We start from the raw sequence: 13628 nt of genomic DNA, 5'->3' as shown, positions 1-13628 counted from the left end.
GTCCCCTCTTCTTCATGTCTCTTCCACATCAACATGTGTCCCCTCTTCTCCATGTCTCTTCTACATCAACATGTGTCCCCTCTTCTTCATGTCTCTTCTACATCAACATGTGTCCCCTCTTCTTCATGTCTCTTCTACATCAACATGTGTCCCCTCTTCTTCATGTCTCTTCTACATCAACATGTGTCCCCTCTTCTCCATGTCTCTTCTACATCAACATGTGTCCCCTCTTCTCCATGTCTCTTCTACATCAACATGTGTCCCCTCTTCTTCATGTCTCTTCTACATCAACATGTGTCCCCTCTTCTTCATGTCTCTTCTACATCAACATGTGTCCCCTCTTCTTCACGTCTCTTCTACATCAACATGTGTCCCCTCTTCTCCATGTCTCTTCTACATCAACATGTGTCCCCTCTTCTTCATGTCTCTTCTACATCAACATGTGTCCCCTCTTCTCCATGTCTCTTCTACATCAACATGTGTCCCCTCTTCTTCATGTCTCTTCTACATCAACATGTGTCCCCTCTTCTTCATGTCTCTTCTACATCAACATGTGTCCCCTCTTCTTCATGTCTCTTCTACATCAACATGTGTCCCCTCTGTGGAAAGAGACTCTGAAAGTTTCAGGAACAAAGATTCTCTCTCTTTTTGATCCATTTCTATAAAAACCTGTCTGAAAATGAGCTGATCAGATTTTGGCCACTTTATGATGTCATAACGATGTGTTGGCTTGTGTAACCATTAGCCAATCAGCACCCAAGGTAACCCCCCCCCCCCCCCCCCTTATCACCTGAATCTCCTCTAGAGCACCATTGAGTTCTTTGTAACCAGATGTCTCTCAGAGGGGCGTGGGGAGGGGCTCCTTATTTTCATCTAAAGTAACAGACAGAGAATCAGCACTTTGGAAACAGGGCTGAAACAGAGGGGATTATGGGTAATGCTGCAATGATCTGTTTGGTGTTTCAGCCAATCAGAGACATGTTCTGGATATATCTGAGACCTGTGACATACTGATAAAAAATAGTATAATAGGGGACCTTAAAGTGTAAAACATTTAAAAAAGCTTTGAAAAGATATTTAGTCTTCACTTTCTTGTCTCCTCTCCTCTGCAGACTGAGGTTAACGTATAACGCCACCAGTTCAACTCCTCCAGACATCTGTAAGGAACACACTCCAGCCGTCACCATCACCTTCATCTGTCCGTCAATCAGACACCCGGTATGTCGCGCGCGCACACACACACACACACACACACACACACACACACACACACACACACACACACACACACACACACACACACACACACACACACACACACACACACACACACACACACACACACACACACACACACACACACACACACACACACACACACACACACACACACACACACACACACACACACACACACACACACACACACACACACACACACACACACACACACACACACACACACACACACACACACACACACACACACACACACACACACACACACACACACTCATTTCTAAAGTAACTCATGCATTACTGAAACAAATCCTTTGGCTCCACAGGGCAGTCCTCCTAAGATGATAGCGGAGTCGAACTGTCGTTACGAGGTGGAGTGGGTGACGGAGTACGCCTGTCACAGAGACTATCTGGAGAGCAATAACTGCAAAATGACCAACGACCTGCACGACATCTCCATCGACCTGACACCGCTCACCCTGAGCTGTAAGTACATCGAACCTCAGACTAACAACCTAGTGGTCTGCTGTGAGAAGAATTAGTCAGGCCCATAAATTAAACATTTCTCTAGTTGCTTTGAGTCAGAAGTATCACTTAGCTGCTTAAAGGGGCCCTATTATGTTTTTTCGGGGGGTTTCCCTTACCCGTTTGTTTGTTTGTTTGTGTGCATGTAAATGGTCTGCAAAGGCTAACATGTCAAAGTTTGTGCTGTTAGTTTCCATTTGTTTTCCTCATTCCTCAAAACGGTTCTTACAAGCTACTGAACAAACACGCACACAATAAGGTGTTGTTCTTTTAGTAGGTATGAAAGTGACACACTCAAAACTACACACATGAATTGTTGTCTCATCGTGCTGCTGTTTTTAGTTTGAGGAAGTAACCGTATGAGTAAACCATTCTGACCTTCCTGTTTTCAGTAAAGTCATTGTTGCATTTCTCCACTTTATGCAGTCTGCGTGTGACAAGATGTCGGCCACAGTTCACTCTGACTAGAACTGCTTTATATCCTGGTGCTAATACACGATTGAAGTCAAGAACTACTTATTTGTTGTCATAGGAACAGTTCCACCTTTTGAGAAAACTTGTTATTGAGTTACATAAAAACATTGGTAAATACTTTTTTTTTTTAATCATGCTTACTAGAACTGTTACATGTCGTGACTAAAATACAACTGTAATGCTACAATTTTTTAAATGGCCAAAATACTGACCATGTCTTCCTTGTATTTACTTACTGTGTGTTTGTTCATTTTTTACAATTATCTCCATGATTAAGATTCCATTTTTATCATCTATGAATTTTATATTTTGTTATTTTAAATTAATTTAAATTCATATGTTTTCACGTTAACAAAACTCTACTTTTGGATTTTCAGGCTTACGATTACTTGTTTTTTTTAAATGTATAACATATCTAAATAGATAAATATAAATATAAAATCACTTATAATTAAAGAAGTCCACAGTAGTATTGATATATATTTAATAAAAAATGATCCATGGAGACTTATAGTACAATAATGGATGATAAAAATAAGTAAATATGTCCTCCTAAACCCTCGTGTGTGTGTGTCCCCCTACAGCTACAGACCATCCGTACTACGCACATTCTGAGGACGACAGCTACGTTTACTACCTGAACGTTTGTGGAAAGGTCCCCAGCGACGAATGTGGCGAAGACCCGTACATCTCGTCCTGCCAGGTGAAGAAGACCGGGGACGTGAAGAAGGTGGCTGGACAATATAAGAACCAGACATTACGGTAATGTTTGATTTTGATGGTTTTGTTTTTATATTACAGTTGAGATTTTATAAATGTAGTAAAACGCACCTTCCTGCTCCGCTAACATTGAGCTTGTATCTCAGGGTTGTTTCATCAATATAATATTTATAATGATACTATATCAACTGTCAAATGTTTGCCACAATTCAAAACATGTTTTTGTTGTAATTGAATCATAGCTGGGTGTGTCCATGTTTCTGTATCAGTGTTGCTCATACTTGCTATAAAAAATGGCGTTATGCAAACTTCCAATTACAGTACTAATTCTATTTTTGAGTATCGTTATTCCAACAATTGTGTGTACAAAGTTTCCTTTTTCCAATATGTTAACCAAGAAAAAAGCGGAAATCCTCATTCAACACTTCATGTTCAACTGTTGCCTTATTGATGAAATGGCAAACATTGAAAGTACTGTACATTTATTAAGTATTTCTCTCTCCGAATCTCTTTTCCTCTGCAGTTATTCAGACGGAGATCTGACTCTGATCTACCCGGACGGCACCAGATGCTCCACCGGCTTCCAGAGAATGACCATCATCAACTTTGAGTGCAACAAGACCGCATGTAAGACAGAACACAGAACATTTTCTCATAGCATTCTTTGAAGTCTCCCTTGTTTTTGACGCAACTATTTTTTGCACCTTGGCATCATCTGGTGGTCATATCAGTAATTACACAGTGGAAGATTGCAAGTCTTGATGCTACTAAGAGAAGTACACACAACTTGTACCATACATGATGCAGAAACGTGTTGTTTTTGCAGCGAGCGGTGGGCGAGGGGTTCCAGTTTTTGCGGGCGAGACGGACTGCACTTACTACTTTGACTGGGATACGGCTTTCGCCTGCATCAAGGAGAAAGAGGATCTACTTTGTCAAGTCAGAGACAACACCAAACACTACGACCTCTCAGCCCTCACAAGAAACCCCGGTGAGTTCAAATGTCAATATTGGCCTCTTAAAAAGCGTTTTGGTGTGGCCATATTCACTCAATATTGTGTCTGTTCCTCTGTGTGCTGATCCAGGGTCAGATGCCGGAGGGAACTGGGAAGCGGTGGATGATACATCTCCAAAGCCAGACTCTCGTTTCTTCCTGAACGTTTGTCACAAAGTCCTCTTGACAGGAGATGCTGTCCACTGCCCGGTGGACGCCTCCATCTGTGCTGTGGGTAAGGATCTACACGAGGATGGGGGGGTTTCTAAAGTCTAAAGAAATGGGACTAAAAACGATTGAAATGAGACTTGAAATAGATGAATGAAGAAATGAGACAAAACAATTATAAAGTGGAACAAAAAACAGATCGAATTCAATCTGACCTAAAAACTGCTGTAATGAACCCAAAAATTCCACTTGTTCCTCTTTCTCAAGATTTCCTTTCTCTATTTATATATTTTGTGTATATATAGAAGCTTTTTGTATACATCCCCCTGGTAACTTTTGCAAGACATCATTCTTTTATAGAATAGAGCTGGGTTTTAAACACTTTAACTGATGCAAACTCATCTAAATGTGTCTGCAGCATCGAATATCTAAAGTATTAAACCTGTCAGTTGCTTTTAATTTCAAACTGACTTAAAACGGACCACCCGACCTTTGCAACTAATCTACCCACGTGTAGCATGCTATTTTCGGTTATAAATATTGTCTTAACAATACATACCTTTGCGATAGATGCCATTTATTGACATGTTTTTATTATCTCCCTGTGCTTCAGATAAGGAACTAGGGGTCATCAGCCTGGGCAGCTTCCTCTCCTCTCCCCAGAAGACTAAAGTAGGAAATGACATCAGGCTGGTTTACACTGAAGGAAGCGTTTGCAGCGATAAAAAGACGAGGATCCAAACCATCCTGACACTCAAGTGCAAACCAGGTACAAAGTCATTACCACCTTTATAATGTATTCTGTGATTCTCTATCTATTTGGTTTCTCTTCTCAAACCTGTTCCTCTGTGCAGGAGATCTGGAGAGCGCCCCTGTCCTCCGCAGCGTTTCCTCTGATGGATGTGTGTATGAGATGGAGTGGTACACCGCCGCCGCCTGCGTCCTCTCCAAGGCTCAGGGAGACGACTGCATGGTGGAGGACCCTCAGGCCGGTACGATACACACCTTTAATCCTCCTGGTGTCTGACTCATCAGTGTTTGACTTGAGCTAGAAAAACACAGCAGTGAGGGAAAGACAAGAAAGAGGCAGCCGGGTTAAAGTTAATGGGGATTGATGCGTTTGACTTCAATAATACAAACAAAAATCTTCCCGGAGGAACATGCCCCCGGACCCCCCTAGATGAGGTTAGGTCCCGCCCCCCCCCCCCCCACTTAAAAAAAATAGCTCTTTACCTCTGCTTACACCTATATGCCATGAGCTGATTATCGACCTTGCATTGTAACAGTCGCGGGTGTATGTGCGTGTGGGGAGTGTTGCAGTAGAACAGTGTTTCTCAAACTTTTTCATACCAAGGACCACCAACCAATAAAAAAACACAAAAACACATCGTTTTTCTAGAACAGATTACGAATCACCAGAAAATGTTACAAACAAGTGGCAACATGTGTGACAACGGTGTTGCACTGGGCTAAATCATGCAATCGAAAGTGAAACTTAAGCTCGCTCCATTGCGGAGATATTCCCGCGAGAGTGCGGAAAACTTAAATGTATTTATTTATTTAAAATGTGAAATGTTACCAATACACTCACGGACCACTAGGGGGCGCTCGCGGACCACACTTTGAGAAGCACTGCAGTAGAACATTCCACTGTAGCGCCCGGGACATTAATGGCAAACCCTAAATGTTTGAGCAGCCTCTATGAAACGTCGAGCTACCCCACAGCACCCCCAACAGAAAACCGTCATGTGTCGACACTGGCCGCGGCACATGACGGTTGTGTGTCCCCTCCCATGAAAACCATATGCCCTCTCTGTAGATTTGTTCTTGCGCCGGGTCTGCATAAAGATCCAAAGCAATACAATAAAGTATATTGTAGAGAAAAAAGAAAGGAATATCCTAATAATGGCAACAATTATTTTAAGATATAAAAAATAAAATCATTTAAAGTATGAGAAACAGAAAGTACATAAGATATTAAAGTAAATATTGAATTATAACGTGTTGGCAACCAACAGGACAAAGCATTTTCAAAGTAGTTTTGACAGTTTATATAACATTTACTCGGGTTTACATGTGGTGGATAAGAAACGGTAAAAAGATAAGGAATCTGTTCTGCTTGCTCATATGATACTTATTTTTGAAAAAACATGAGGAAGTTTCTCTGCTTGTCCTACTTCCTCAACTCCACCAGGTGGGGACTTCCAGGCATTTTAACCTCTAGTCACGTCTTCATGTCACATGACAGTGAATCATCATATGTGAATCATAAAGGGCGTACCTGTGCTGCCATCTAGTGGTGTCTTTGTGTTTCCACTCCTCTCCTGTTGACAGAGCCATTATCTGAGTCTTCTCTGATGCAAGTTGTTCCTCTCTATCTGTCCTTCGTTGCTCCGCAGGGTTTTCCTTCGACTTGTCTCCTCTCTCCAAAGCCGACGGTGGTTTCTACAACCTGAGCAGCGACCACTACGATTACTACATCAACGTGTGCGGTCCTGTCAAAGCTGCCAGCTGTCCGGAGAAGGCTGGGGCGTGCCAGTCTGAAAAGAGGTGAGAACAAGCCAAAGACATGGGCTTATGACCAGTGGTCAGTGGTGTAGGGGTCGTTGCCCGCGGGGGATCCCGTCCCCCCGCTTATTTGGAGCCCCAACTTATTTGAAGCATTATCTTTTTTGAATAGTCTAATAAATATAAAATCTTTCCCAGAGTTATCAGTTGCAAGTGTGTATTTGTTGTAATAATGACAAAAACATAATGCATTTCACAGTAATTATAATAAAACGTAGCTCAAGTATTTATGCAACTTGATTTTGAAGCGTTTCGCGTCGAAAGAAGCCAGTTGAGGTGGTTCGGGCACCTAGTTAGGATGCCACCTGGGCGCCTCCCTAGGGAGGTGTTCCAGGCACGTCCAGCTGGGAAGAGACCGAGGGGTAGACCTAGGACCAGGTGGAGGGATTATATCTCTTCGCTGGCCTGGGAGCGCCTTGGGACCCCCCAGTCAGAGCTGGTTGATGTCGCCAGGGAAAAGAAAGTTTGGGGCTCTCTGCTGGAACTGCTACCCCCGCGACCCGACCACGGATAAGCGGGAGAAGATGGATGGATGGATGGATGGATTTGAAGCGTGCGTGTGTGTGTGTGAGCACCGTGTGTGTGAGCACCGTGTGTGTGAGCACCGTGTGTGTGAGCACCGTGTGTGTGTAGGGTGACCAGGTGTCCGGCTTTGTGCGGGACTGCACGCACAGCATTTGTATCATGTGTCCAGCAAATTGAGACTATGTCCCGCATTTGAGTGACAGTCGCGCAGAAAGGCCGGCTCGGCTCGCTGACGGCCGGCACCGCCCTTTATTATTATATTTTTTTAAACGGCATCATGTAAGTTGCGCTCTCCCCCGCCCAGTCCACCCAGTAAAAAAATCCCCACTACACCACTGGTTATGACACATTTGAACTGTCATTACAGATCTACCAGGAGTATTTGCCAAATCAGATACAAATAAAAAAGATAATTTGTGCGTTATTGTCTATTTGTTTTTGTAAGAAACACAATGTAAAAGGCATGCTTATGCAACAGAGATAGATGAATAGTTACGAAAGTAAATCTAAAGTGGGTTTTCTTTCCCAATAGTCTGAAATACTACCTGCTAGAGCAGGGGTGTCAAACTCAAACACACAGTGGGCCAAAATAAAAAAAATGGGTACTAGTCGAGGGCCGGACTTATTGAAATGAACTTATTGCACATATTAAACCTGGAACTAACAAAGCTTCAATGATTGCCTATAAAAACAACATTAAACATTAAATAATCAGTTGCATTCATTTCTTATGGCTCTATCTGCAGCTTTTCCAGAGTCATTTCTTATGAGTACATTTCCACTTATTTCCTCTGCTTGCTTGACTCTTAAGCTTGTGTACATTTTCTGGATATGGGCTCAATCAAGTTCATCTCTTTTCTCATCTTGTTATTTTCCCGTCTGCTGCTTCAGTTCTTGGAGTCTCGGGGAAGCGAACTCCCGTCTGTCTTACTACGACGGCCTGATCCAGCTCACCTACAGCAACGGCTCCCAGTACAACAACAAAGAACACACTCTCAGATCCACTCTCATCTCCTTCCTGTGTGACCCTGAAGCCGGAGCTGGAAAACCAGAATTCCAGGTATACTATGCCTCTGGATTTTGTCTATATACACCCTTTTTCCCCCTTTTTTTTACAATACATGTTGTGGGGGAAACTTCTGAAGCAATGGGAGTCAGGACTCAGAGAGACACGAGGAAAGCTGGAGCTTTGATGGAAAACACTGACGGTTTATTTGGAGCTTCGGCCGGAGAATTCACAAGACATGTCACGGGTCTGACCACACGGTAGAGATGCCACAATCAATTCTGAAGAGCCCTCCTGTAGCTCCAGGGTTTAACTAGTTCAGAGCGTAATAATCAACATTCTTCCATAGATAGACTAAACAGCTGAGGACACTGAATCACATTTGCTGTCGCTTATGGCTCGGGGTCATCTACACCCCGAGAAGGATGTGTTTCCAGGTGTCCCACAACAATAACTATCTCTGACTAGGGATGCATATCGTTGACTTTTTTATGATACCGATACCACTGAACGATACCGATACTCAACCGATACATATCGTGATACTTTGAAAATGTATCATCCCACAATTACTCCCATGACGCGCTTTACGATATAGTTGACATGTCAAATGAATATTAAATTCAATTGTGGGACTTCTTGGACCTTTCAGTACTGAACACACAATGAAAGATACATAACAAATATGAAGAAAACCGATTATGGAATATCTTTTATAACACCCGCCATCAGGTGGGCCGCGTGAATAGCACATCTTGTCAATGCGAACAGACCGTTATAGCAGCGTTATAATTAATGTTAAACCTGAGATTCGACTAGAGAACAAATAAATAATAGAATAAAGGTCATGAGATCTCGGCATTGCACAAACAAACAAATCTCATCTTTAAAATCAACATTTACCTTCACTGGTGAGAGAAAACAAATCCCATCACAGTTCATTTGTGGGACTTTTACCTTTCTAGTATTGAACAAACAAAAATACATCAAATATGAAGAAAAATGATTATGCAATCTAATTTATTACACCCGCCATCACGGGCCACGGACTCACTTTTAAAATTACATTTTAAAAAAAAAAAAAAAAAAAAAATTGAATTTTGTTTTCCTTTTTTTTAAAGTATCGGAATCGGATCTGATTTTGGTACGGTATACCGTAGCCACCAGTAACCGGTATTTCGGTAAATACCGGATACCGGTATGCATCCCTATCTCTGACCGAGAGTTGCTCGGTCACAAACTGGTAACAACAACAAAATGCTAGGGCAGCCCCTCCTTAAGGGAGGTAACGGCTGGTCAGCTGCGTCAGAGGGCGAAGGAGGACGTGCAGGGCAAATGATTCCCCAACACATGTCTGTTTCTTTATGTTTTTTTCTTCTGGCCTTTCTTCAAAAAGAACTTTGCACATCACACGTATGACGTTCAGTTTTAATTTGAATCTTCTGAATGCAGGTTGAGGACAAGTACACGTATAACTTCCGCTGGTATACGTCCTACGCTTGTCCTGAGAGGCCTCATGAGTGTTTGGTGACAGATCCCGTCACTCTAGAGCAGTACGACTTATCCAGGTAATGCACAGCTACATGTTTTATTCATTCACCAAAACAACCAAGTAATGTTGAGTGACTCCTGGATTGTTTTCTCCCTTCTGCCTCCAGCTTGTCCCGCTCCACCTCCATGAAAAACTGGCAGACGATGGACTTGTCTGAAACCATGAACTTGAAGAAGTACTACATCAACATTTGTCGTCCGATCAACCCTGTCACAGGCTGCGACAGCCATGCGTCCGTCTGTCAGATGAAGTACATCTCTGACCAGGTCCGTAACCGCTAGAAACACAGTGTGAAAAACAGAGTGGTAACTTCAAGTTGTAATCCCCAACGGTTATTACTACTGTGGTGACACCATATTTTGGTTTGCCTCAGCAGAAACTTAAAACAGCATTAGCTCCAGGACTTTTTACCAAAGACACCCAGTTCCTATATACATCCAACAGAAATACAAACGGGGGGTGGGGAGGGGGCACACGCAAGCTTGTGAACTGTTAGCGCCGTGTTATGCATGCCCACTGCACCTCGCGGGAGTGCGCACAGCGTAAAGCCAGAACTCACAGACGTTTAAATGATTTGTACGACATAGTTAGGTCTGGAAACGGTATCATTTCCCTTTGGCGCTGTTCCGAGTTTGCTCTAATCTGTCAAAATGATGGACTGCTTTCAGATTTTTCCACCATTGTTAAATCTATTTCAAGAATTTCACTAGGGATAAATACAAATATTTTGATTTAGATTTATAGGCTCAATCATTGTGTTCCCTTAAATGGTATTAGCTAGTGACTGAACAGACACGTATGTACATTTATTTGCCACTTTCAAGAGCTCATCAGCTAAGGTCTTTCGTGACAGGAACATCTTGCTGTGTGCATCTTCAAAAGTTGCCAGTTCTTTCCGAATTAGACGAGCAGCAAATGTGATGGCATGTCATCTCTACGAAACACCTAAAGTGTGATTTCCCTTCTTCTTTCTCCGCAGGGATCTCTAAAGGAAGTCATCTCCGTCGGTAATATGGGTGTTTCCAAGCGAGGGCCGATCATCGAGGCTCGGGACCGGCTGCTGCTGGAGTTCACCGACGGCTCCGTGTGCGATTCAGACGGCCAGAAGCTCTCCCTACACGACACGCATCCACCTGGTCTGCTCCAGAGGAAGCTCGGTGAGGTTATACAGCAAAGTGGAGCCGTTTTTTTTTGTATGTTTTACGCACGTGTCTGACTGTTTGTTTTCCACGCTGTGCAGTCAATGGGCCCGCGGTTCCTGATGTACCAGAACTGCACCGCCAACTTCATCTGGACACCAGAGCAGCCTGCGCCATCAAAACCACTGAGGACAATGTGAGCTCAGCTTCAATCACGACGTTATCTCATCCTGTGTTTCCCTAAACGTCTCGATTCAAAGGTTTTATTGTTATATGCACAAAGCTACAGTGTAGAAAATGACAATCAAATTATTCTGACCTGAGCTCCTCCAACGATGTAACGTATATAATAAAACACAACATAAAAAGTAGGTCTAAATACATGTCAATAGAATATGGGATATGTACAAGGACAGAATATCGGTATACTATACAGCTGTTTCAGAATGCACTGTCTTGCCATGTAAACATGTGTTTGTGTTTCAGAGTTGTTCTGTGGTGGACCCAAATACTGGCTATGAGTTCAACCTTCAGCTTCTGGCCAATGAGAAGGGATACACCACAACAGCCAAATGGAAAGGACTTCCTGGTAAGAGCTATATTTTACTATATTATGTTTAATACTTTTATGTTATTATATTTCTTATAATAGCTTGTATCTGTATTTTTAAATGTCTGTTTTACTTTTATGTCTGTGGAATCAGCTTCCAGAGAACATGCATCACTCAGCTTTTAAGAAATGCCTCAAGACCCTCCTATTCTAACCTTTTATGCCTTAAGTTTTGATCATTCAAAAACAAATACAATTGATTTGAAAGCTGAACTTTGAAAATACAATGATGTATTCAAAATAAAAATAAGTATTTGAAATAAATTCAGGTTGAATATTATTTTTGATTCAGTTCTTGGGGGGGCGGGGCTTACCAAAGAGTGGCTTGGCATCCTGAGTGACAGGCCTCCCTCCGTCATGTTGCCTTCATGGATGTTAGGTAGCGTGAGAAAATATAACTTTCTATGCCAAACCACTCTTTGGTAAGCCCCGCCCCCCAAGCAACATCAGGGCCAACAGTTTTGAAAGCGAAACCAAGATATTGGTTTTGAATCTGAAAACATCAATCTGCAACCTGAAAAAAATAAGGATTCAAATATCGAAATATGTATAAAAGTGAAATATGAAAATAAATATTTTTATTCAAAAAAAATGCTGAAACTGAATCAAAATAATATTCAACCTGAAACATTATTTCAAATACTTATTGTTATTTTGAATTCATCATTGTATTTTTCAAAGTTCAGGATAAAAAACTTGAACTTTCAAATAAATTAGATATTGTAGCGGCCAAAATCATATAGAAATAAAACAGAGTAATTAACTTAAAAATAATACAGCCGCTGAGGCACTAGTTAGCGGATCTTACGCAGGGCAATGATCCAGGTACCGACAAGATTCTCCGTTGTTGGCATTGAAACAAAATACAATGAACAGGTTTCCTCTTTTCCTTAAGCCTTTCCTTGTGTGGCTGTGAAACACACCCTGGTAAAAAACCGTTTTGCCTACTCGTGCTCTGGCTCCCAACCACCCCACCTGTCTCCAATATATACGATTACACCAGGTGATCTAATCACCCAGTGCCCAAAACATGCCTTCAAAAATAAAAGCATAGAAACTACTTTAACTTATGACGCTAACTAAGAATACATTTAAATGATAATAATAAACACTATAAACAGCAAGGAAATACATGTTTTAAACTATTAAATAATATAAAGAATATATAGCTATCCCACAGATATCTTATTGTATTTGTTTATTATTTTCCTTCCCTATAGCATTGTGAAGCACCTGGGAGATGACGTCGTTTTTTCAAGTGTGCTATATAAATGAAATGTATTATTTATTACATCAAGTGGAAATTCCTCGTACGTGTCCACCTGGTAATAAACCTGGTTTTCTGGCTCTTCCCTCCCTGCAGGTGAACATCTGCGCAGACGTGGCCGAGTGTGGAAAGGGCATCGCTGGCTGTGAGCTGGAGGAACGGGCGCGCTCTGAGCCCGGTGGGGGTGGAGAAGACTCTGCAGTACTCCACCAACGGCCTGCTGCAACTCACATATAAAGGAGTCCTGGACGAGCCCACAGGTATTGATCTAAAGAGACTTAGAGCGTCCTTGAACATGTGTCCCCTCTTCTTCATGTCTCTTCTACATCAACATGTGTCCCCTCTTCTTCATGTCTCTTCTACATCAACATGTGTCCCCTCTTCTTCATGTCTCTTCTCCATGTCTCTTCTTCATCCAACATGTGTCCCCTCTTCTTCATGTCTCTTCTTCCATCAACATGTGTCCCCTCTTCTTCATGTCTCTTCCACATCAACATGTGTCCCCTCTTCTCCATGTCTCTTCTACATCAACATGTGTCCCCTCTTCTTCATGTCTCTTCCACATCAACATGTGTCCCCTCTTCTTCATGTCTCTTCTCCATCAACATGTGTCCCCTCTTCTTCATGTCTCTTCTACATCAACATGTGTCCCCTCTTCTTCATGTCTCTTCTACATCAACATGTGTCCCCTCTTCTTCGTGTTTCTTCTACATCAACATGTGTCCCCTCTTCTTCATGTCTCTTCTACATCAACATGTGTCCCCTCTTCTTCATGTCTCTTCTACATCAACATGTGTCCCCTCTTCTTCGTGTCTCTCTACATCACCATGTGTCCCCTCTT

The 13628-nt window shown here is 42.3% G+C and overlaps 1 protein-coding gene across 1 annotated transcript in view; it reads left to right on the top strand.

Annotated features, from left to right (window-relative positions):
• igf2r (insulin-like growth factor 2 receptor) overlaps nt 1-13628 on the top strand; it is a 71454-nt gene that overhangs the window by 16290 nt on the left and 41536 nt on the right. Inside the window, 20 exon segments of the mRNA XM_034075756.2 lie at nt 1113-1218; nt 1566-1725; nt 2823-3000; nt 3482-3585; nt 3785-3949; nt 4044-4187; nt 4734-4889; nt 4975-5112; nt 6520-6670; nt 8105-8273; nt 9672-9787; nt 9878-10037; nt 10751-10885; nt 10887-10928; nt 11012-11063; nt 11066-11106; nt 11397-11480; nt 11482-11499; nt 12884-12946; nt 12948-13047. Of these exon segments, the coding sequence (XP_033931647.2) occupies nt 1113-1218; nt 1566-1725; nt 2823-3000; nt 3482-3585; nt 3785-3949; nt 4044-4187; nt 4734-4889; nt 4975-5112; nt 6520-6670; nt 8105-8273; nt 9672-9787; nt 9878-10037; nt 10751-10885; nt 10887-10928; nt 11012-11063; nt 11066-11106; nt 11397-11480; nt 11482-11499; nt 12884-12946; nt 12948-13047 (2282 nt within the window).

This window comes from Pseudochaenichthys georgianus, chromosome 24, assembly GCF_902827115.2.
Source record: "Pseudochaenichthys georgianus chromosome 24, fPseGeo1.2, whole genome shotgun sequence".
Lineage (NCBI taxonomy): Eukaryota > Metazoa > Chordata > Actinopteri > Perciformes > Channichthyidae > Pseudochaenichthys > Pseudochaenichthys georgianus.
The sequence above is the reverse complement of the archived record's forward strand: the minus strand, read 5'-3'. Positions and strand labels throughout refer to the sequence as shown.